Genomic DNA, 25421 nt, shown 5'->3' with positions numbered 1-25421 from the left:
ACCTAACGACTGTGTACACAACTTGTCCTCAGACCGTCTCTGGGTCCTGGCTCGCCAGCAACTGTCGTGTTCAGAGGGTGGAATGCGGGTTTCCAGCCAGGCCAGCAGTATTGCCTAAGCGATAATTGATATTTTGACTAGCGGCGACTTTGTAGTTGATCATAGGTTATCCAAACAGGAAAAGAGGACCTCCCCATGGAACCTCATCTGAGATGCAAAAAGGAAAAAAAAAAAAAAAGGTATTGCAGACAGAAAGCCTACACAGCATCAGTAAAACAGATATGGGTTCTAGCTGATCCCGCATCTTACAGTGGGGAAGAGAAATCCTCCGTTTCTTCTTGCCAAAGCCAGAGCCAGGGCAGCAGCTGTCCAACTGCCCCCCCCCCCAGCCCCGGTTGACTCAACTTGGTGCGGCTCCTGCACTTTAGGGGAAGAGAAACTGGAAATAACAACAGTACCAAGTGCCTGGCTCTCCCGGTCTCTTTCAAAATAAATAAATAATTTTGATAGATACTGGCTTTTTTTTGTGTGTGTGTGTATTTTTCTGAAGCTAGAAACGGGGAGAGACAGTCAGACAGACTCCCGCATGCGCCCGACCGGGATCCACCCGGCACGCCCACCAGGGGGCGACGCTCTGCCCACCAGGGGGCAATGCTCTGCCCATCTGGGGCATTGCTCTGCCACAATCAGAGCCACTCTAGCGCCTGGGGCAGAGGCCACGTAGTCATCATCCTCAGTGCCCGGGCCATCTTTTGCTCCAATGGAGCCTCAGCTGCGGGAGGGGAAGAGAGAGACAGAGAGGAAGGAGAGGGGGAAGGATGGAGAAGCAGATGGGTGCTTCTCCTGTGTGCCCTGGCCGGAAATCGAACCCAGGACTTCTGCACGCCAGGCCGACGCTCTACCACTGAGCCAACCGGCCAGGACCGTGGCTTTTATTTCAATGTCTGCTCGCAGCTGGCGTTTGCCGGAGAGATCAGTGTCCCATCTGGCAACCCTGACGGAACGGGGACTAACTGTTCTGAGCTATGACACCCCTGAGTCCAGGCCCTCACACGCAGCTGTGTGCGGGAATCCTCTCCCCACAGGGTTACAAAGATACGGTGCCTGTGTTCCACCTGGAGCCGTCCTGACCAAACCGGGATGCAGCACTTAAAAAAAAAATACCTTCAAGGTATTCTCTCTCTCTTTTAAAATTAATTTGAAAGCTGCCCGACCTGTGGTGGCGCAGTGGATAAAGTGTCAACCTGGAAACACTGAGGTCGCCAGTTCAAAACCCTGGGCTTGCCTGGTCAAGGCACATATGGGAGTTGATGCTTCCTGCTTCTCCCCCCTGTCTCTCTCTCCTCTCTCCTCTCTCTCTCTCTCTCTCTCCCCTCTCTATAATGAATAAATAAAATCTTTAAAAAATTTTTTTTAAAAAGTTAAAAAAATAATAATTAAAATTACCTTGAAAGTAATTATCAATGTACAGAAAGTGAGAAAGGGAAAAGACAGGGAGGTCCTGGGCTCCCTCACCCACCCTCCGCCTACAGTGACCTCTCCCGTTATAACGATGGTCCGATAACCAAACCAGGAAAATCCGGCACAATCCCTAGAGCAGGGGTCCCCAAACTTTTTTCACAGGGGGTCAGTTCACTGTCCCTCAGACTGTTGGAGGGCCAGACTATAAAAAAATCTATGAACAAATCCCTATGCACACTGCACATATCTTATTTTAAAGTAAAAAAACAAAACGGGAACAAATACAATATTTAAAATAAAGAACAAGTAAATTTAAATCAACAAACTGACCATTATTTCAATGGGAACTATGCTCCTCTCGCTGACCACCAATGAAAGAGGTGCCCCTTCTGGAAGTGCGGTGGGGGCCGGATAAATGGCCTCAGGGGGCCGCATGCGGCCCGCGGGCCGTAGTTTGGGGACCCCTGCCCTAGAGCTTCCTCTGTGCACAGTCACCATAGTTACGCTACTTCATGGGTGTTATACTATATAAACGGAATCACGCTGCCCGCGTCCTTCCAGGTCTGTCTGTACGTACCCACAACCTGTTCCCTCTCCCCTGCTGAGTAGTACTCCAAGTGTCATGTTTCACCTATGAAGACCACCACTGTTTCTCTGTCCTCTCCTCCTCCACGCAAGATGGTATCTTTGTGACGCTTCCAGGTACATGCTAAGAAAATTAAAACCTCCCCTGTTGTCTACCCATCTGTTATTTACCCCCCCGCAAGTGCCAGATCCTCACGTGGGTCCTTAGCAACCATGGCTCTCTGTTCTGACGTCAGGAACCATGTGCCCAATTTCACGCCTCCGCCAGACCCCTCGAGCCCCTCTGCGGGTCCTGTCTGCCACTGCCATCTGGCAAAACCACCACCTTCAATGTGGGAGCATGCTCCCTGTGCCCAAGAACGGACAGGGAGGAGGGGGCTCTTCCTTGCGATGTCCCATTGCCCGGGCTGGTGGCAAACTTCCCAGGGTCTCAGAGAATGTGCAGCCGTCAGGTGTTGGGTCTGGGATTTTCCGTCAGCAGTGGGCAGTAGATGAGCAAGGATTTCAGACATGGAACCACATCCTAGCTAGCTCGGGCTGCTAGACGACACCTCCGCCAACTGGGCTGGCTCATCAAGAATGGAAACTTACTTCTCCCAGTTCTGGAAACCAGAAGTCCAAGGTCAGGTGCCAGCATGATCACGTCCTGGTGAGGGCCCTTCCCTGGGTTGCAGACGTCGTATCCTCACACAGGAGAGACAGCCAGCTCACTGGCCTCTTAAGGGCACTAATCCTATTCGTGGGGGCCCCACCCTCATCCATGAATCACCTCCATATGACCCCCACCTTCAAATACTATCACAAATGGAGGTTAGATTTCCACATATGAATTTTGAGGGGACATCCAAGTTCAATCCATGACAGAGCACTTTGACCACAAAGAGATTTTTCTAACTCAGGCCAGCAGTGTAAACAGAAGGAGGGCTCTTTCCGGGCAAAGGGAAGGTCACCCAGGTACCGGGAGAGCCACACAGGGAGGGCTTGGCCTTGGTGGACGTTCGTTTCCCATGGGTAAAGGACCCCGTACCACGGCCTGCGGCTCTGCTGTGAGTCTCCGCTTGGCCACTGAGAGCCACAGGCAGTGAGGAGGACTCGCCATCTGCAAAAGGAGGCTAAGATAACTTTGGACATCCCCTTCAGTGCAGAGACACACAAAAATGGCCCCTTGGGAGAAGTCTCTAGAAACTCCAGCAAGCTGACAAGAAGAAAACTGGCTCTCGGCCGATTCCTGGAAAAGTCTGCTACGTAAGGAGGTTCTAAGGGGATTTCAGAACAGGGCGCATCCGTCAAACTCAACTGTCATCCCGTCCCTTCCAACGCCTTGGCCGATGTCATGTCAGGTCAGTCAATCCACCTGATAATTCAGCACAAATAATTCCTGGGGTCAACTCCGCCGTTGGAACCTTTGCTGTCACAGTAACAGTAAGGGAGGCAGCAGATGTCCCCAGCGCCAGCTTCATTTCCTGTCACGGAGATCATGTCCGGCTGCTAGACACTTGGCCCAGAACGCCGGTGGGACCACATCAGCCTGCTCGCTGAAGAGCTTCTAACGGACTTCCCTCTGTTCTGTTCGTGCTCCCCTGGCCTGAGCAGACCTGAGGAGGCTGTGGTCAAGGTCATCTTAAGGACAGCAGCCCACAGCTTGCCAGGAGACGAGAAATGTTCCCCGCCTCACAGCTGACTCCGCTGGCCAGCCGGGGTAAGACGCCAAAGGAAGTCGAGGTAATTTCCCTGCAATTCCTGTTCATTCTGGGCAGTGAGAAATTCCTGCCTCGGGCAGGCGGAAAGGCCATTGAAACGGCCACCAGTGACAGACGGGGTTCCTACTGCTCCGGACCTCCCATTCAAAACCAGCCGGTCTGGAAGGGGCAAGAGGAAGTCATGCTTTTGTTAGTGTGGAAGGGGGCTGCGGAGGGGAGGGGAGGGGAGGGCGGGGCTGAGGGCCCTGCTGGGTGCAGGCTGGCCCTCACATGCCCAGGGGCGCCTCCTGGGAAGCCACCTCACTGCAGCTCAGAGCACACAGCGGCAGGTGGCGGGGCGGGGGATGGGGAGTGTGTGTGGGGGTGCAGACAGGACCAGGCTTGTAAACTGACATGCGAGACCCTGCAATTTCCAGCAGCCGAGTTTAAGACAATAATAACAGCAGGAAATGAGGCCCGACTATTTTGTGTGGTTCCGGAACGTGGATAAGAGAGCCGTGCTGGGGGGTGGGGGGGTGGAAGCGCACACACAGACTGTGAGGGGGGGGGGGCAGCCCCAACGCCCCAATGCCCCGGAGGATATGGTACTTGGGAACCGCTCCAAGCACCTGGGCATGAAACCTGAGCCCCCCGGACATGACTAGCGACCCCAATGGCCCGGGAGGGCGACACCCAGAGAGCCAGGGAGGGGACCTGCCTGAGAATCCCGCGTGGGGCTTGCCAGCTCTAGCACCGGACTGCCTAGAACCAGACGTGAGGCCCCCGGGCCTGCCCGCAGACCTCCTGGGGGTAGATGCCTCCTCCTTCTGCTCTGCAAGGAAGATGGGCCGTCTGTGACACAACTGCCCTCATTCCAACCAGAATGCACCCTCCCTCCCAGAATCTCTCAACAGTTACGACTTTTCCATTTCTGCTGTGAGTTCTTGATAAAGCCGGCCCTACGGTCGGATGTCCACGCTGTGCCCACCGAGCTGAGCACCGAGCAAAGGGACCGGGCGGGCACGGTGGCGAGTCGCCCGCTCCCATCGGGCCTGTGTTCACACTGCACCTCCCCCGGGTGACGCCCAGCATGACTGCAGACCAGCACTCCACTCTCCCCTGTCTGGATAACAGCCTCCCTTACTTCCTGTGCTGGGACAGAGACAACCCCCCGCCATTCGAAGGGTGCTGACTCCAGTTATGAGAATGTTTCCCCCGAACAGCTCCCACCCCCCTCTCCCTGGACCATTGCCCACCTTCTGCCCATCAGCCACGATCCAGTCCCTGTCCTGTGCTGTGCCGTACATCGGGCACGCATGTCCCCAGGCACACATCAGCTGGACTGCCTTCCTGTGTCCCCTGCCCTGACCTCCTATTCGCAGTGTCACATTCTAGGGGGAGGCAGCAGGGTGCTGGGAACTAGCTTCCGAGGGTGTCACTGAACCTCCCATGTGACCTTCCTGGGGCTGTGGCTCCCACTTGCGACTTCAGGACAGGCGGTGGCATCTCCCATGTCCTCTGTCCTCGCAGGACTGAGTGAGGGAATCACGTCCCTGCTCTGCTCACGCTCCTGCCTTCCACCAGGGGACACCAGCCAGGACAGAGCTTCCACACCGGGGGCCACGGGGCTGGGAACGCTGGTACGGGTCTGAGAGCCCAGCCCTGTGCTACGCTCTGTGGCCAGGGAGTCCCCCTGATAACCGTCTGCGCATCTGCAGCCACACGAGGCTACTGGGTCACCAGACACAGCTCCCTGAGGCCATGGGCACACCCGAAGCTCAGCTCGGCATGGCCCTCCTGTCCTGGGTGCTTATGTATGCAATTCCTGGACCCTTTGTGAGCGGCGAGATTACGTGGGCGCCGCCTGTTTCTCTACCTCTGCTCCTGCCCTGCCACCTGCCACGGTCATCCTGTCACGGGTCACTCCATGCTCTGTTCTGTGCCCTCACTGAGGCACCCCGGGGAGACGCCAGATGAGAGGAGACAGGACAAAGCTTGCCTAAGGTGGCAGCTTCCGGGACAGCTGAGCTGCCCATCCCGGCCTCGCCATGGGGACTGTGCCTAGTGCTGCAGCTTCAGGTCGGTGCCGGGGGCTGGAATGCGGGGCGAGCAGAGCCAGGGGAGCGGGGCCCACCCAGCACCTCGGTGGCTCAACCCTGAACGTGGCCCAGAACGACGGGAAGAGGGACAAGAAGTGGAGGCAAGAGGGCAGATGAGGCCAGAAACCAACAAGGAGGACCCCTGAGGCAACACAAGTCAGTGGGCCCCCACCTGGCTGCCACTGGACCCCTCCCCGAGAGCCCTCCGAAGCTCTGCACCCACTGGGCATCCGGTCTGATGGACGGAGGACGAGGCGTGGCCCAGGGGCACTTCTTAGTGCCACAGGTGCCCTCTCGTACTGCACTGCCCGCTGTGACCCGACATCAACTTCCTAAGCGTCCCCGCCGAGAGCCCACCATCTGAGACAGCGGACCGGAGGGGAGGTAAATTCCAGCATGGAAAGACCCAAGCGAGGGCACAGAGAAGTCAGGAAAACACCCCGGGAAGGGCCGGTGGGGGAGACACACGCGGAGGACAGGCAGCGAGAGCTCGGCTACGGGCGCGGCTTCCGGGACCTTTCAGACTTCCTGGGGTCAGGGAGGTCGCGCAGTTTGGACTGACTCTCATGGCAAGCCCAGATCTGGCTCAGGGTTCTCTAACCGAACCTCATCAATCCAACACAAACCAAGATTCACTTCCTGCCAGGGCAAGCTCCTTGTTTGCACTCAAAGAGATACGCCCTTCTTTGTTCCATGTGGGTGGCCCAGTGATCACTACACAGGTTCATCGTCCCACCTAGAAAACCCCGCGTTTCAACGCTTCCCGGGAGCTCCCGGAGTTACCCAACTGAGACGCATGCCCTGGGCGGTCTGGGTGTCCCAGGGCCCCCAACATCTGGTTGAGTTTTGTTCCCTCCTGGCCTCCAACTGCCCCAGCAGGGCTCTTGCCAATCAAGTGACTTCTTGAGCCTTAATCGTGCTTCATTTGACCTACTCCCCTCCCCCTCCACCCCCACCCCCCGTCCCCCCGGAAAAAAAGGCATCGACGGAATCACTCACTTCCTCTTTTACATGGAAACTTCCAAATCACAGCAGACAACACATCCCAACACTCCAACATGTGTATTACACTCAGTCGCCAACAACCCACATCCCTGATGGGTGAGGATGTCGCTTGATTTGGTTTTGCCTGTTTTCAGGGGCCGTCGGTATGGACCGGAACTTGCTGCCTCCTCAGTGGACAGTCCTTCTAGAACACGACTGACCAGCTGAACCTCAAAAGCATGAAGGCCACCAATCTCCCCATGCTCGAAAACGAGCACTTTCTCGAGGTCACCGAGGATGAAGAAAAATACAACAGGGCACAGGCTGCAACACCCTTCTTTTTTGGGGGGGGGCCTCACATGACCTGACAGGGAGGCAGCTGCCTTTCCAAACTCACACTTCACCACCATTCTAGCCACTCAGAAGACAAGCAGTTTGCCTGCCAGGCTGTCTTCACGGGCGAGGAGGCAGCCAAGGACGTGGAAACCTCAGAGCCATCGCCGGGCTGGCTGCGGCTTGGACCCAACTCCTCCCTCCGCCTCCACGCAGCCACACAGAGCTGCCTCCTTCCCAGGTGCCCACCCCCAACCCCCAACATCCGTCTGTTCCTGTTTGCGCCCTGACCAGTGGGTGAGCCCCTGGGGACTTTGTTAAGAGTACACATAGACAGATACTCTCATTTTCTGTAACTCGCATCAAGGAGTTTTCTTGGTGAGCATGAACTCGTGAGTGGCTCAGGTCCACTGAGAATCCCAGCTCATCCTGTCTTAGCTCCCACGTACTCAAAGCACGTGGAGTTGAGCTGTTCCATGCCATTCCAGAGGAGAGAACAGCTTCTGAGATTCACGTCTGTGATGTAGCCTGGTCGGTGGCTTCCCCAAGAGTAAAGGTTGGCCGAGACCTTTTCAAGTCTCCATACAGCCCTGCTGGGCGATATGAGCCCACTGGACCAGAGACCCGGGGATGGAGGGAACAGAACCTCATCCCTGGGAGATTGCCTTCCCAGTGCTTCCCTGGGAATAATCTGAGACAATAGGCTTCCTTGTGAAAATCTTAATCATCCCCCCACACACGGGGTGGGGCCTATGGCCCGAGCAGGATTTACTGGCTCTGATGAACAATAAGGTGTTTGTGGTGGTGTTTTGGGGTTTTTTGTAGGTAATTAGAGTTCAATAGCAAGCTATAAAAGAGTCCTCGAGCCTGACCTGTGGTGGCGCAGTGGATAAAGCGTCAACCTGGAAATGCTGAGGTCCCCGGTTCGAAACCCTAGGCTTGCCTGGTCAAGGCACATATGGGAGTTGATGCTTCCAGCTCCTCCCCCCTTCTCTCTCTCTGTCTCTCCTCTCTCTCTCTCTCTCTCTCTCTCTCTCTCTCCCTCTCCTCTCAAAAATGAATTAAAAAAAAAAAAAAAAAGAGTCCTCCAAGAAATTCTTACACAGACTCACAGCTAGCTGAAGGCCACGCCAGTCGAGGCTGAATCTGACCTTCACGGTCACAGACCTCCTGCATGGAGACGCCAGACTTTGATCCTGCGCAAAGGCCCAGGCCATCCGGCAGAAAAGGGCCCCCTCTGTTCTTCTCGTCCCCCGGAGGAGAAAAGGGCTCTGTGCAGCACACACACAGGTGCACAGGTGCACACGGCACTCACAGAGCTCACGCGCAGGCGCGCGCGGCAGTCACAGAGCTCACGCAGGCACGCGCGGCAGTCACAGAGCTCACGCTCACGCGCAGGCGCGCGCGGCACTCACAGAGCTCACGCGCAGGCGGGCACGGCACTCCTGCTCGGCCGGTGCCGCATACTGCCATGAGGTCACGAGATGCACGCATCTCCTCAAAGGTCCAGGACAGGCGGGATGCTGACACACGTTCTGACAGCTCGGCCTCCTCCCAGGCGTCATGCGGTTGATTCCGCGGACCTGGGATGCGTGCTCACTCCGTGGGTCATGTGATAGTGAGAAGAGGTTGGCCAGAGCCATGCTGAGGTGTGCCTTCCCTGCCAGCAACTCTCTTGGGTACAGTGTTCTTTTTACCACATCAGAGATGGGAAGACAAATCTGATTTAAAAAGTCACTTTCTGGGAGTATGGACAAGAGAACCTGGGCAAACGGCTCTTGCCAATTAAAAAAAAAATGCCGTCAAGATGAACTACCAGTGGAGCGACAACGGCTCACCTTCCTCCTCTTGGACGACGACCCGTGTTCCCTCCTTAATCCCAGGACGTGCTGCGTTAGATTATGTAACCCGCTGTACCCATGTCATGGTAACCGATGGGCACGGAGAAACAACTACCAAACTGCCCCCGGGAGTGAAAAGGAAAAATTAAAACGGGACCAGACAACCAAAGCAAGGCAAAGAAACAAAGAAATGAAACCATAGCTGCTACTCGCACAGGAAGGAAACTTTATTTCCCTTATATATCAGTGTTACTTTTATAGAAGCTTGAGTGTCCATTTTGGGTCCCAAACACCTTACTGTGTAGGTTGTTAGAAAACCTCTACCATCCATCTATCTATCTACATATCTATCTGTCTATCTATCTATCTACGTTATCTATCTGTCTATCTATCTATCCATCTAGATACAGATATTCCTTCTCCTCTGCCCCCCAAGAACTACATTTACATTTAATTTTGCTCTATTCAAGCCAAAATAAAATTTCCCAGTGTTTTGCACGCTCTGGCCTCCTCGTTCTATTATTTTTTAAATTCTTAGGCAGCCGTATCACAGTTTTTCCTTTGGGGAAACATAAACCAGATGCCTACTCCAGGAAAAAGCCCCGACCCTCTGGCTGCGGTTTCTGAGTTGGCTGGCTTTCTGCGCCCCCACTCCCCTCCCCTGAGACTTCCTGCGGGCGACCTTACCCCGAGGGCTCAACCCCTCTGACCCCGTTTCCTCATCCAAAAAGCCAGGCGGCCACCTCCGAGGCCCGCACCTGGGGGCTCTAGGGTCCTGCGGTGCTTTCCTCCCTCCTAGAGGGAAGGACGGCCGCGTGCGCAGAGGCCATGGTGTCACTCCTCTATAACTAAGACCCTGACATTCCACCTGCGGGGATCTGCACTTGTGAAGTGGCGGCAAAGAAATAGGAAGTCAATAGGATGAGAGGTCAATAAATCCCATCATTTGACTAATAAACACTTAGAGAGAATCCAAGATCCTGCTGGGGAAGGGGAGGGAAGGGGAGGGGAGGGGAGGGGAGGGAAAGGGGAGGGAAAGGGGAGGGGAGGGAAAGGGAGGGGTGGGGAGTGGAGGGGAAGGGAGGGGTAGGAAAGGGGAGGGGAGTGAAAGGGAGGGGAGTGAAAGGGAGGGGTGGGGAGGGAAGGGGTGGGAAAGGGGAGGGGAGGGCAGGGAAAGGGAGGGGAAGGGTGGGAAAGGGGAGGGGAGGGGTGGGAAAGAGGAGGGGAGGGGAGGGCAGGGAAAGGGAAGGAGAGGGAAAGGGAGGGGGAGGGGAGGGAAGAGGAAGGATGGGAAGGAGAGGGGTGGGAAAGGGAAGGGGAGGGCAGGGAAAGGGAAGAGGAGGGAAAGGGAGGGAGAGGGGAGGAAAGAGGAAGGATGGGGAGGGGAGGGGAGGGGAGGGAAAGGGAAGGGGAGGGAAGAGGAAGGGTGGGAAGAGGAAGGGTGGGAAGGGAAGGGGTGGGAAGGGGAGCAGAGGGGAGGGAAAGGGAAGGGGAGGGGAAGGGAGGGAAGAGAAAAAGGGGAGGGAAGGGAAAGGGAAGGGAAGGAGAGGGAAGAAAAGGATCTAGAAGACGGAATAAGGCCACTTCCCCTTCGGAACGGACCTGTGTGCCAGATGGATGGTGCCCCTCTTGGAGCCTGTCTGCTCGGCCACCTCCCAGGTCTCCTTTAGGCTGAGACCCCGGCCCCCGCTGTGGAAGCAGCAGAGACCCAGAGCAGCGCCACTGCAGGACTGAAGCAGGGAAGGCGAGGTGAGGACACGTGTTTGGAAAGGCGGTCGGCAGCCGGATGGCGCGGAGCCGGCACTTACTTGTGGCCCAGCTCGTGGGCGATGGTGAAGGCCAGATTGAGACCATTGTCCTCGGCGAGCACACACTTCCTCTTCGCACTGCACACGCCTCCTAAGTAAGCAATCCCTGCAGCGGAGACACAAGACAGATCCGCTTCAGGACACGGGCGGCCCAGACCCCGCCGGCAGGCATGCACGGGGACGCAGCATGCCCGGTCAGGGGAGAGGCGGATGGGGGTGACGCTGGGCACGGGGTCGGACCTGTCATTCCAGAGCTAACAGAGGGGTCCGCTGGTGCACGATGCTTTTTCATTAGCCTAACAATGATGATGACAATGACGATGGACACAACCAATGTCAACTGGGCCTTTAATACACATCAGGTAGTAAGCTGAGCAGCTTACAAATATTATCTGATTTAGTCCTCATCGCCCAGGGTGGTGGTAACAGAGGGAAACTGAGATTCAGGGAGAAAAGGTAAAACTTTTCCAAAGTCACCCGCATTGGCAGCCGGTGCTGGGATGCTGTCTGACTTCAGGTCCCTGACTGGGGCTGGGGCCCCGGGAGGTCAGCCAAGCCAGACACCCAGGGTGTCAAATTGAGGGAGCGTCTCTCTCTCTCTCTCTCTCTCCCTCCCTCTCTTTCTCTCTCAGGAGCTGACCCTGAGCTTACAAGCCCCCCAGAGGGAGGGTGTGTCTCCTTAAATGTCATGTTCTGGGTCCCTGCCTCTCCTACCCCGGTCCTGGCCCAGTTAGGGTCCACGCTCTCGGGGTGTGAGCCTGGATCCAGGCTGGGGCGGACGACGGAGAGCAGGCCAGGGAAGACTATGTCGAAAGTTCAAAACAAATGCTTCGGGAGACACAGAAACAAAAGCGGGACCCAGAGGAGTGCGAGAGGCTGCTGAGCGAGGGCTTGGAAGTCACCCACGAGGGTGAGCCCGCAGCCCAACGCGCCCCCACCTCAGCACACCCGGGGGGGCCCAGGGACCCTCCCCAAGGTGAGAACACCGAACCAGCGCAAGGGAGCAGGAGGGACGCAGACGCAGATGCAGGGGTGGGCGAGCCAGGGATGAGGACAGCGGCCGGACGCGACCAGCCCCTGGAGGACACGCAGGCGTCTTCCGGGAGAGAAAGGCCCGTCTGGCAGAGGGACATGTGTCAACGGCACGTCTGAGGGATGCTGGGCAGTCAGCCGTGCACCGGCCACATCTCCTCTTGACGCTCCAGGGCTGACACTGCTTATGGCAGCCCTCCACGCTTCCTCTTCCCTCCTGCGATCTCAGCACACAGGCACCCCTGTGGGCCCATTTCCACCAGAGCAGGCGTCCGTGGGCCCCGTCCCTGCCCCAGGGCCCGGAGGACTGGGAGAACCTGCACTCCCACTCTATAGACAACATGGCCTGTGAGACGAACGGGCCAGTGGTGGCACAGGGAGCCTGGCAGTCTCACACCTGAGGATGCTCAGTGCCCCTCCTGCTGGGGGGTCACAAGGGGTGTGCAGTTGGCAATGGCTCTGCTGCCCCGTGGTGAGCTAGCCGGATGCTGCTGGCCCGGCCCAGCCCTGTTCCCCAGAGGGGCTATGACCGCCGCTCCAGGAGTGCACGCGGCCCTGGACGGAGGGCCCCTCTCACTAATGTGCACAAGGTGGCTTCGGACCTGAAGGTGACCTCACAGGTACAGGAGAATTTATTAATTAAAATGAACCTCCCTCCCTGCCTTCCAAAGAGCTAAATCAACATCCTCTCAGTTGAAATCAATTTCAAACTGGGGTGGACCTCCGCCACAAGCAAGGCACCCCTTCCTGTCCAACTCTCAGAGAGGCGCAGGCTGGACTCAACCCCCCCACACACACACACACATACCAGCTCCTTTCTGCCCAACTCTCAGAGAGGCGCAGGCTAAACTCAACACCCCCCCCCCCCCCCACACACACACACACACACACACCAGCTCTGCTCAGAGACACGACCTGGGGCCCAGCTCGCTCACACTGGGCATACCCAGCCGGGCACCACACCACGTCTATTTTCACTTAGAAACAAGCGAAACACTTAGCCAGCGGGTGAAGAACTTTTCTGAAGTGAAGGGGAAAAATAAACGCTGTCTGGCCTCAGGACGCTATTTTGCACGTGGACATCCTAATCCAGCCGTGCGGGCGACTGGAAGGGGAGACAGGACAACCAGAGAGGCTGTGATGGGCCTTTTCGGTGCCTTCAAGGTCATGGTTCTGGTTCTGTTTAAAAAATGCTTTGTGGGTTGTTGCAGCGTCCAACAGCCAGTTGGTGGAATGCTCCCACACAGCCCTGCTGGTATGCGCATGGAGTATGTGCTCCCTCTCTCTCTCTTCTCTTCTCTCTCTCTCTCTCTCTCTCTCTCTCCCCCCCCCCCCCCTTAGACACACACCCAGCAGCACCCTCCCAAGCCCAGGCCAGGCCTCCTGGGCCAGTAAATCAACTACAATCTGATGAACACACTCCAGGGAGAAGTCGTCTGTCTGGTGAAGGGGGTGGAGGGGACATCTAAGGCCAGCTGTGCTGAGCTCGCTGTCCTGAGAGCGTCTGCTGGCCCAGCAGACTTGAAATGCCACACAAACACGTCCCCAGCCCCAGCCGCACTCGGCGCCCAGACTAGGCAGTTCCGAGTTTCCACTCTGATTAGTTAACACACAACGCCGGGAAACGGCGAGGCCGACAGCCTTGCCACGATTGCATTGTAATCTTTCCAAGGCTCCGACGGTTCTCTGAGAGCTAGCACCGAAGGATCAGGTTATTGACAAAAATGTGCTCTCACACCAACGGTGGAAGGATTAAGGTCTAGGGCTTTTGAACAATTTGCCCTGATGGTGAACAACCTGGTCATAAAGCCGAGCGAGGGAAAAGGCGTAAAAGAAACAGAAAAGGGTCCTGGACACGGGCGGTCACGGAGCCAAGTGTGTTTCTGAGCGGCGGTGTGGAAACACGCAGGGCAAGCTCCCAGAACCCAGGCTAAAGAAAGTCCCCGGTTGTTGAAAAAGGCAGAGCTGCAGGGATTAGATAAATGGTCATTAAGCCCTGAGCTTCAGCGGGAAACAAGGGCCACCACTATTCCATGTTTTTTGGAAAGCTAACTGACTGGTGGGGAGGGGGGGGAGCAGGGGAGCTGGAGGTCCCAGGAGACCCCGATCGCTCCGGCTGCAAAGGCACCAACCTGCTAACCACGACACAATCCCCACAGCAGAGCCTGTCAAGAAAAGAGGAGAACCCAGTCTTCTCAACACTAATTTCTTTTCATGAAAACGTGAGGTCTGCAAACTCAAGCTCTCGGAACCTCAGTGCTCCAGCTGCGGAACCGAGGACCCTTCCGGATAACCACGGGGACTCCTGACTCATAGACAGCGGGGACTCCTGACTCACGGACAGCAGGGGCTTCTCAGACCCCAGAGCGGTGCTGGCAAGGCTCTTAAGTGTTCCTTGGTTTAAAACTCTCCACAGAAGAAACCATAGTGGAACTCATTTTGGAAATTTTAAAAACGGCAGTTCCCGATGCTCTTTGGAAAGGGAAGCAGCCTTTATTAAACAGGGTTCCCATCCACGGCACATGGACTGGGCGCCCCCTTACTTGGTGGGTATCCTGGCACATCCCATTTCACAGACAGGGAAATAGAGGCTCAGGAACTAGGTTCAGACTCAGATATACACGCGGGCATCTCTTTCTCCCAACACTCATGTTCCTCCGGGCAAACCCTGGGCCTCCCTCCCCGAAGTGCCCATAAGCAACGACAGTGAATAATCTTTGAGGATTTAGGAGATCTCTCCAAATCTTAAAGCGTGTTTACACAGAGAGGTGGGTGGGATAGAGGAAAGGTTCCATGTGGTTAAGTCCAAATGTTCTTAATCCTGAAGATAAAGACTCTAGTGTTTAGACAGCAGCAATGTTAGCTGCAGTTGCCTCTAAGCCATGGCGAAGTCATTATAGATCTTTCCAAATTTTCTTCTTTTCTCTCTCTCTCTTTTATTTATTTATTTATTTTTTGGCTTAACCCTAATAGAATGACTATGCACTTGCAGTGGAAATTAAAGTTATTGGTTGTTATTTCATTGACCCCAGGAGACATACGGCAGAGGTGGGGGGGGGGACACCAACCGCCCCCCTCCCCCAAACCTTCCGGATTTTGACTCCGAGAGGAAGGAAGTTCACAGTCATCCCATCATGGAGCCCGTGCGTCTACCCTAACTCCATCTCTGTTCACCCTTGGTTCAGACTCGGGAAGGAAAACCCATTTTCAAAAATCTGAAAAAGAGTTTTTCTGATGCCTGAAGAAGTCTGTTGGATTCATCCAGAACAGCCGATCACGCCACCAGAGTGGCCACAGGGATACCTGACCCGCCTTCCCAGCCATGCTGACTCAGGCCGGGCATTCTCCCTTCGCCTTCCTCTACTGGTTTTTTTTGTTTGTTTGTTTTTTTGGTGGAGCACCATTTTGGTGAGAAAATTGGGGAAGGAGGTTTAACTATTTTTCTTTTCCAGTAGAAAACAGCACTGTGTAAGTCCCCGTCATTCCTAAAAGTCAGACCTAACCAGGTGATTGTCAATTTAAGAAATAAACACCATGCACCAGTATAAACTCCAGTTTATCCAGCAAACATTCACACGTGAACAGTTCGCAGCTGGTGGCCTGGCTGCCCCTTTCTCGGACCTTCTCAGGCTCATGTTTCACCCATCGGCAGCTGAAGGTGCCAAAGCCATCCTGGTCATCACTGGGACCCCCCCCCAACACCAATTACAAGAAAAGCCACGTACATCTGCTCACAGGCAACCACCATGGTTGAGATGAAGTTGCATGTTCAGGCTCATTCACAACTCCTTGTGCCCTTGTGAACGTCCCTATGTGGATGGAGGTGTGATTGACATTTGTGACCCATATTTGACAGCAACTGCCTCAAAGTCTAGGGTGTGGCGGCTGAAAAAAGAGACACAGCCAACTCTCATCGACCGCGACAGTCAGATCTGAGGAAGTCGTCAGGACCCCCCCCCCCCCCGCTCCTAAAGGAACTACGGGGTGAGGTTCCTGCAAGTGTCCCCGTCTTCATCAACCGGGCAGCCGGTCGACACAGAACTTTGCTTCATGTGCGTGTCTGTTTCAAGACACCTTATTTGACACAAAGTGTTGACTCCCGAACACTTGAGCTCACGAGATCACTAAGGCTTCCACAGGACAGAGGTCCTCAAAGGGGATCTGAGAATGAATTTAGATGAGGATATAGTCTAACACGGTGACTATGGTTGAGAACATGGTACTTACTGTAGGGTTGAAATTGACAGCAGTAGAATTCAAATGTTCTTACCAAAAAGAAAAATACTGGGGGTCCTCGGGTTACAACAGTCTCAACATACGATGTTTTGAGTGTACAACGCTCACTCCCATAAAAACTCAAAGAAATCGCGACATGAGTGTTTCGGCTTACGCCATGAGCGCCGTACGTTACATTGGGCAAAGTAGTTTGGTTGCGCTGCAGAAGAAGATGCAGTAACATGAGTACAAGTGAGGGAGTTGGCATTCCTACCCACCCCCCATGCTTACCTACGCCATTCTGGACTGTTAAAAGTGCAAATGTTCCGTCTGTGTTAGGCGAGGGTGTGTTTTGACTCACACCAATATTCAGGTCACCTCACTGTTGTAGGAACGGAACCATGTCGTAACCCGAGGACACCCTGTATGTGAGGTGATGGGTGTGTTAACTCAATGGGGGGGGGGTTCTCTGCACGATGTGTATGTCTATCAAATCATTCCATTGTACACTTTAAATATCTCATTGTTTTATTTGTCCATTACACATCACTAACTTAGAAATCAAGAGTTTGTCTTAAGAACATTCAGGGTCATAGGGTAGCTGAAGTCCTGGTGGTATTAATTACTCAAAATGGCCTTGATTAGTCAGAGTGGGGTTAATTACTGGAGCTCTGCTTTCATCCGCACCTGCAGACTTTACCTGTCCTGCTCTGCCTGTGTTTCCTGGACCATGTAAGCCACTTTTTTTTTTTAATTAATTAATTTATTTATTTTAGAGGAGAGAGAGAGAGAGAGAGAGAGAGAGAAGGGGGGGAGGAGCAGGAAGCTTCAACTCCCATATGTGCCTTGACCAGGCAAGCCCAGGGCCTCGAACTGGCAACCTCAGCATTCCAGGTCAATGCTCCATCCACTGCACCACCACAGGTCAGGCGTAAGCCACTTCTGCCGTTCACCTTTACTGTATTCCAAGGAACCCTTGCGATGGAATGTTCCTAAAAGCCACCTGAGACAACCCTGACACACAGCTTCACTCCCTCACATGCTAATAGCTCTGTTTCTACAGGAAGAATAAAGCTCAAGGCCATGCACAGAAATATTTGCCAAGTTAGCAGAGAAAGAAAAGCTTTCCTCAGAATAATTAAGAAACCACATTTCTTGCTAACTGCTTAGCCCAGCAAAGCCATTCTAGGGGGGGGGAGGATGCGGGGGGGGGTGTCTACATGAGACCTGGGGTGAGGGTCAATGGTGGCATTCAGGGTACCTGTTGACCTGTGCTTTGTTCTCTCGGCCCCTCTAGGGTGGGCTTGGCTCTCGGGCTGTGCCTGGGGGTGGAGGAGGTCTGGCCAGGATCCCCCCCCTGCCCCAGGGCAGCTCTGGGCACCAGCTCCCGAGCAAAAGCCCATAAAACACTCCCTGGCAGGACACAACAGCCCCTCAACTGCAGAAGCAGTCCCCACACGGGAAGCTGGATGTTGACTCAGCATTCCTGAGCTCAAGTCAGCCTACCATGACAAGCCCTCCCTGCTGACGGCCTGGGGAGCCCTGGGCGGGGGGGGGGGGGTCCTGGGGGGGGGGGGCGCTCTGCCTTTGCTGACAGGATGCAAGAAGAAGAATGTTCTGTTGTATTTAAAATCAAACACAATGAAAGCTGCTAGCCTCTTAGAAAGGAATGCCGACGGGAGCGGCCGTGGAATCAGGTAGGCACCACACAGACCGAGAGGAAACAGGCGGACCTGCGCCAGGAGGGGCTGTAGGTAGTTGGGGAGGATGCCCAGCCGCTGGGCGCTGTCACAGTGATGTGACAGAAAGTGGACGGTATGCTCTTGGGCTGAAGTCATTTCACTGCTCTATGTGTATGCACACAGCTCATTCATTCCCTAGGGACTGTCTTAGTCCCAACACACCACGGCTGGGTGACTTCTGGGCAACGGAGATTTACTGCTTACTGTCAGTCTGGGGGCTGGACATCTGAAGTCAGCATGGCTGGGGGAGGGCTGTCTCTGGGGCCCAGTCTTCCCTGTGTGTCCCCATATGGCAGAAGAGGCTAGGGCACTCTCAGGGGTCTCCTTTATAAGGAGACCCCCACAAGCCCCACCTCCTAACGCCATCAGGCAGCGGATTAGTTCCCAACACGTGAATTTGTGGGGACATACACATTCAGGTCCTAGCTGCTACCTTGCATTTTAGGGTTGTCCCAGACTACAGAAGTCATGTGAGTGCCAGCATCTATCTTTAGAGTGTTCAAGGCAGAAAATAAACACGTTTTGTCCTTTAAGCAATTTTGCCTATTTCCAGGTTGCCTCCGTGTTGATGAGGGTCCCCGTGTTCCGTCCCTGGGACCAGGCCCTCGTCGGTCCTCTCCTGTGGGATTCCAGCGAGGCTGTCCAACACCCGTGCCAGAGCCACCCACACTCGACAGGGCGTGCCACCCCATGCGGAGGCCTTCTCTCGTGTCCCTCCCCCCTCAAAGTTCACAAGCTCACAGACTCGGTCAACTTCTCTCTCCCTCCTCCGGCACCCCAAGCTCAGTAATCACCAAGGCAGTGCCCTTTCCTGCTGTGCAGAGACTCTAGGTTTTGTTCCCTTCCTCTCTGGGCCCAAGTCCAGACCTATGTCACCAGGACTCAAGAGGTCTTCACCCTGTTTCTCCCCAGCGCCAATCAGTCTTTTAAAATGAAGACTCACATGGTCATGGCAGATTGGCTCAGTGGTAGAGCGTCGGCCTGGCGTGCAGGAGTCCTGGGTTCAATTCCCGGCCAGGGCACACAGGAGAAGCGCCCATCTGCTTTCTCCACCCCTCCCCCTCTCCTTCCTCTCTGTCTCTCTCTTCCCCTCCTGCAGCCAAGGCTCCATTGGAGCAAAGTTGGCCCGGGCTCTGGGGATGGCTCCATGGCCTCCACCTCAGGTGCTAGAATGGCTCTGGTTGCAACAGAGCAACAGCCCCAGATGGGCAGAGCATCACCCCCTGGTGGGTGTGCCGGGTGGATCCTGGTCAGGTGCATGCGGGAGTCTGTCTGCCTCCCTGCTTCTCACTTCAGAAAATACAAAAAAAAAAAGCAGACTCAAGTGTCCCCTCTTCCAGAGATTCTTCCCTGATCCAACCAGGACACGCTCCCTCTCCTCCTCTAGGGACCTAGAACACCACCTTCATTGTGGTCCAGGCACCTGTCAAGCCTTACGTCTGAGCCAGCACCCACGGCTGTTCACCCAGCACGGCACAGTGCCGGTGCACTGTCCTCAGCAAGTTCCATGGATGAATGACCACGTACCAGCGGTGCCCACGTCACCTAAAATACCACCCTCTGCCACAGAAGTCAGGACAGGCTACTGAGTCAGGACAGGGAGGGATAAATGACGCGGATGGACACACATGTTCACCGAACACCACCTGCGTCCCAGGCCCTTGCTCAAGGTTCCCGTGCAGTATCTCATATTATACTTATAATTCCCTGGTGGATCAGACACTATTATTACCCCCATAGTACTGACGGGTAAGGGAGGAGACCATGAAGTCCACTTCTGGGCCAAGGTTAAACAGCGAGCGACGGAGCTGGGATTCGATCTCGAGTCTTGGTCCAAAGGCTGCCCCCTGGGGGGCCCGCAAGTAGAATGTGGCCCGCAGAAACGTTCTGTTTGGACCAGTCAGCGCATGACTAAAAATGTTAGTCCGTCACCAACAAGAAAAAATCAGGGACGTTTACACCAAGTCCAGATTTCCTGCCTCTCTTTAAAATAGCAGTGAACTAGTGAACGACAGACCAGTCAGCAAACAGCCCTGGGACAGTGAGTGGGTGGTGTTCATGGAAATAAATGAATTCAATTCGTTGGAAGAAAATGCATGGCGATGTCATAATTTTAGCATTATATATACATATGTGTATATTTTAAACAAGACCCAAGAAAGCAGAAATCGTAACAGAAAAGATTGAGCTATGTAGCTCAATGCCCACCGAAAATGTCTGCTTAAGAAGAGGCACTGGACACAAAGGTGAGAACATACGACAGATGGGACAGTTATTTTCAATTCCTATGACAAAACTTCAGATTTAAAAGATGCTTTGCCTCCCTGGTCGTCAGGGAAGCACCAAGCACCATCACTAGAAACTAGCAACTTCGTAGCCACCACGCGGCTAGAACCTCGCAAAGCTCTGGGGAGAGACCCTTTGATTCCGTTAACGAGGGTACCAACTGGGATAAAGGCCACTTTCGGGGAAATTTGGGTTGTCTAAAAGAGCTGTAGGGTGCAGGCATGGAAACGTGGTTGTGACACGGAGGGAGGAAGGCTGTACTGCCACCTGGCCCCGAGGTCCGGAATGTCTGCAGCCCAAGACGCACGTGGGCACACGGCATGCGTACACAGCAGTGTGCATGCATACAGGGCCACACATAGGCACACACTGCTGCGTGCACCAACCCTCTGAAGAGATGCTACTGTCACCTTTATTTACCCGGGGGAGAACTGATACCAAGCGGGCAAAGTCACTTCTCCGGGTTTGTGCTGCAGCCAAGAAGAGCCTTGCAAAGCAGGCATTCTGGTTACGGACTCCTCTACCTCTACCCACCGTGGAGGGAGGGCGAGAGGGAGGAAGGGAGGGAGGTCTCTGCCTCGTGGAACGGAAGGCAGGCACGGGAGACAGACACCCAGCCAGGTCTGCACAGAACGCATTCCAGGCACTGGACGAGAAGTCTGCCAACTACTGTTCAAAGTCCAGGAGGTTTTCTATTAAAACGTAAACTCAAAAGAGACTTGAACACAGATGTCTTTAACCCTTGAGGCGGTGCAACAGCTTGCTGTGGGTGGGAGCGTGTGTGTTCCTCGCACAAAGGTTATTAATAGCTTTCATCAGATTTCCAAAGGGGTCTATAACCTTGAAAAAGGTCAAATGCACTAAACACAGGAATTCCAGAGTATAATCAAGGACCTTATCCAGGGGAGGAAAAAAAAAAAGAGAAAAAAAAATCCTTTCTGCCTAGCCAAGTCAGACCAAAAGATCCTGGGAACATTTCCTTCAGCCCTCAGGGATTGGCCAAGCATTCCTCAGAAGGTGATAACCAACAATGTTTCGTAGACTGTGCCAGATCTCAACTGACTGACTCATGGAATAAACGAGTCAAGGTCTAACGGCCATCCCTCCCAAAAACGCGAGTGTTGGAAGAGCGGCCGAGGTAAGGCTAAGGGGGAACGGCGGACTCTGTCAATGACATGCACCCCCTTTATTGAGAATAGGCCCCGAACTAAGTACCACATGACGTAGGTACATTGGACACTGTTGTAAAGAGTGTATGCATAGACACATACTCATGCATAAATAGGATTTATAGACATAGAAGCCTGAGCGTTGAAATAAATATACAGTGTGTCCATAAAGTCATGGTGCACTTCTGACCGGTCACAGGAAAGCAACAAAAGACGATAGAAATGTGAAATCTGTACCAAATACAAGGAAAACCCTCCCAGTTTCTGTAGGATGATGTGGCAGCATGTGCGCATGCACAGATGACGACGAAACACCATGTATACAGCGGAGCAGCCCACGGCCATGCCAGTTGAGATGTGGACAGTACAGAGGAAAGTTCAGTGTGTTCTGTGGCTTGCTAAATTCGAATCCGTGACCAAAGTGCAACGTGAATATCGGCGTGTTTATAACGAAGCGCCACCACATAGGAATAACATTACTCGGTGGGATAAGCAGTTGAAGGAAACTGGTAGTTTGGTGGAGAAACCCCGTTCTGGTAGGCCATCAGTCAGTCAGTGATGAGTCTGTAGAGGCTATATGGGATAGCCACCTAAGGAGCCCTAAAAAATCTGTACATGAGCCCACATGGAACTGCACTGAATAGGTATGAAACTGGGAGAGTTTTCCTTTTATTTGGTGCAGATTTCACATTTCTATTGTCTTTTGATGCTTTCCTGTGACTGGTCAAAAGTGCACCATGACTTTACGGACACATTGTATATGTGAACTTTAAAAAGAAACCACTGTTCTGTTGTGACAAGGTCCCCCCACCCCCGCATCCCCTGGGGCTGCACTGAACTGTAGGACTTCTCAGGATCCTGGAGTATTTTTTTTTTTTTGTCTTTTCAATGAATGTGTTCGAGGATTTGACACAGCAGAGTACGCATGGATGTTTGTGACAAACTGTCGTTTGCTGCCCATCAGCATTTCTTTTTTTTTTTTAAAGGGTTTGTTTTGGGGTAACAAGAGTAAAAACGAGATATAAAAGCCATTTGCTGATTTTGCTCTCCACGCAAAGGGTGCGGACACACTGCCATTGTTCGGCAAACGGATATCAATGTCCACTCTCTCAGCTGCAAATTAGTCTAAGGTCAAACGAGCTTTCCTGCTTTGTCCCCCACCCTGTCCACAGCACACACCCTCTGAGGACACCCCACACCAAGGCCTACTGGCCAGGGGAGGGGGCAGAGCTGCCTGCCCATAAATCATTCTCAATCTTGGTCTAATGTTAACCACCCAACAAACAAAGACACAAGGCCAAGAGATTCCCTCTTAACAGAGATCTGTCCTTCAAGACCACCTTCTCTGAGAGGGCATGGAATTGCACGAACTGTTTTTTCCCCAGCCATTTCTTAACCCCATGGCTGTCCTGACCACTGAGCACTCTTCCCGGTACTAGAAACCGCAGAATGAATGTCCCAGGTTCATTGGCCCCGCCCACCACCCACGAAGCATGCTAACATTGTCTCTTAGTGGCACCGAGGTTACCTCCCTTAACTGGTTGCCCCAATTCCCAGTTCACTGTGGACTTCTTCCAAGACACGCCTAGGTTATCACGACGGGAACCACGACGTAGGAAAGGGGAGGTTTTCTGTGACAGTCTCATGACAGGTGCATTACTTTGCCCTGCAAAGATCAACTGGCTCTTCGGGGGACAGAACTGCCCCATTTCGTTCTGTTACCCCATGAATGCTTGCACCTCAGTTCAGCATCATGAAATAAATATGTATATTCCAACCCTCTCAGTAGAATAAGATCTTCCACGTGAAAATATAGTAACCCAAGAGTGCTAACTGCTATTTCCTGACCCCTCGCAGGCTCTGGCGTCAAAGACAGCACGCACACACACGCACACCCACACACACCCGCTTGCCCAGCAGTGTTTGGGATGCAGGGACCATAATAAATCAGACGGACTGGTGGGTGCGGGAAGGAGGGGGTGGGGCAGTTCCCCAAAGCAAAGCAAGACGCCGGGGCGGTGGGTCAGCTGCTCCTGGGACGCCCTGACTCTTCCTGGACTCTCTGTGAGATTTCATGTCTGGGTCTCGTCTGGAACATCCACCAAATGGATCCCGGCCCAAATATCTGGCATTCCTTTCGTAACTCCCGCCCTGTGGCTGTCCCGACTGTCATGGTGGTGGGGGTCTAGCTCGTCGCCTTGACTCCAGGTCATGAGGGAATCTCCCTCCTCCTCCATCATCTGAGCTCCTCAAGCAGAGAAGAGACTCCATGTCCAGTCTTTACATGGCCATTGAGAACTCGGGGGACCCGAGACCCACACGGGTCATCGCTGCCCTTGGTTGAGCAGCTGCAAAAAAAAAAAACTTCTCAGGGCCCGAAACATTTTTTTGGCTGATCTGGTGGGAGTAACCCAGGCAGCAGGGGTCCCCCCTCCACACGTGTGACGATGGTCCACAAGGTCCCCAAATAGGAGCTTCCAGGCCATTTCCATACTTCCTGCTTGGACACAGACATCAAAGACACACAGGCCACAGACAGGGTGGCCAGGAAACTCCATGAGAGGGCCCCGTCCCTCTGAGGGTCAGCCTCCCATTTGGAGTTATTAAATCATGACTAAGGGCGTGGCCTGGCTTGTTTCCAGAGAACCAGGGTTGTGCTTATTCAAGCAGAACTGACTACGAAGCCACTGTTTGCAAGGTAGACCTGGTGCCCCTGACCCATTTCTCAGAATGTCAGCCGGGGCCGATTGCTCCTGGGGCCGCAGATGCTGAGGGGGCCAGGGTGACAGGCTCTGGGGTTCACGTCTGAGTCCCATTCTGCCACCAACCACCTGGGTGATCACAGAGTGTCGTCATCTCTCCCAGTCTTTCTCTCCACGTGCAAGATGCGAGGAACACCAAGCTCCCGGGGCCGAGGACCAGACACACAACGCGAACACAGCACGTTCCGCACAGTCAACACCGAACCAAGATTATCTATCGCTGCAGTTATTTCGACCACATCCAAATTTTTTTTTAAAAAAAAGAAAGTCAAACAAAAAGTGTTTGTCAGGCAAAAGCTCTGCCAAGAAGCACACAGCGATTTCATAAGAGCAGCCGCTCTCCTTGCTGACTCCCCAACACGCTGTCAACTCACATGCCGTTCGGGAAGCTGGAGACAGGAGGGTGCGTGGGAAGCCCGTCTCCACTGGACTCCAGGAGCCTCTCTCCTCCCACGCGCCGGGCACGAGGACGCAGGCAGGCAGCGAGAGCCGTCACACCCCCTGACGACGTCAGGACCCGTGCTGTTATTGCTTCACCCTTGCGCTGGACTCTGACCCAGTTTCAGCTTGAATTGTGGACAGATGGTGCCTGCCCTAAAACCTTCCCGCTGTCACCAAGCTCCCTGGGTGTATCAAAAAAGACACCTCCAGAGGCCAGCCCTGCTGGGTCCTGGTGCTCCAGGCGTGCCGGGTAACTCCTCACATCCAGGGGAAAGACCCCGTCACAGGAAGTTCTGGGTCTGATTCCCGGTCAGGGCACACAGGAGAAGCAACCATCTGCACCTCCATTTCTCCTTCTCTCACTTATCTCTCTCTCTCTACTCCTCCCGTAGCCATGGCTCGAATGGTTAGAACAAGTTGGCCCCAGGCACTGAGGATGGCTCCATGGCCTCGCCTCAGGCACTGAAATAGCTCAGTTGCCGAGCAATGGAGCCGTGGCCCCAGACTGGCAGAGCATCCCGTGGTAGGGGGCATGCCAGTTGGATCTAGGTATGGGCGCATACTGGAGTCTGTCTCTCTGCCTCCCTGCCTCTCACTTAATTAAAAAATAAAAAAGAACGAAAGAAAAAAAGGAAGAACCCGTCATAAAACATTCTCAGATGCAGAAACAGGTAAATTCATAAAAAAAAAAGAGATTTACTAAGATTAACTCTGTAATATGCGCTAAACGCACACCCCAAAGCATGTTCTTCTGGTCACTCTCTGAAGTCGCGCTGGCTCCTTGCCCAGGGCTTCCTGGGTATTTGCTCAAACACAATTCTAAAAATTAACGAGTTTCCTGAGGCAGAAAAAGACCACTTTCAAAAGGAAGCACTGATAGCAAACTTATGACCAGATAACAGGGACTAGTCCCAGAAAGTGGGATGTTGTATTTCAGAATCAGTTTTCCAAAAGGAAAAGTAGGCTGTCTTGTATTCCACTAAA

The 25421-nt window shown here is 53.9% G+C and overlaps 1 protein-coding gene across 4 annotated transcripts in view; it reads right to left on the bottom strand.

The window, feature by feature from the left end:
* The window catches only part of ADAMTS17 (ADAM metallopeptidase with thrombospondin type 1 motif 17), a 212954-nt gene that overhangs the window by 111863 nt on the left and 75670 nt on the right, over positions 1-25421 (bottom strand). For all 4 annotated transcript variants that reach the window (XM_066239833.1, XM_066239834.1, XM_066239835.1 and 1 more), the window contains exon 8: positions 10791-10896. In XM_066239833.1, the coding sequence (XP_066095930.1) occupies positions 10791-10896 (106 nt within the window). The remainder of the gene's footprint in view (positions 1-10790; positions 10897-25421) is intronic.

Source organism: Saccopteryx bilineata, chromosome 7 (assembly GCF_036850765.1).
Source record: "Saccopteryx bilineata isolate mSacBil1 chromosome 7, mSacBil1_pri_phased_curated, whole genome shotgun sequence".
Taxonomy (NCBI): domain Eukaryota; kingdom Metazoa; phylum Chordata; class Mammalia; order Chiroptera; family Emballonuridae; genus Saccopteryx; species Saccopteryx bilineata.
This window is presented reverse-complemented; position numbering and strand designations above follow the sequence as displayed.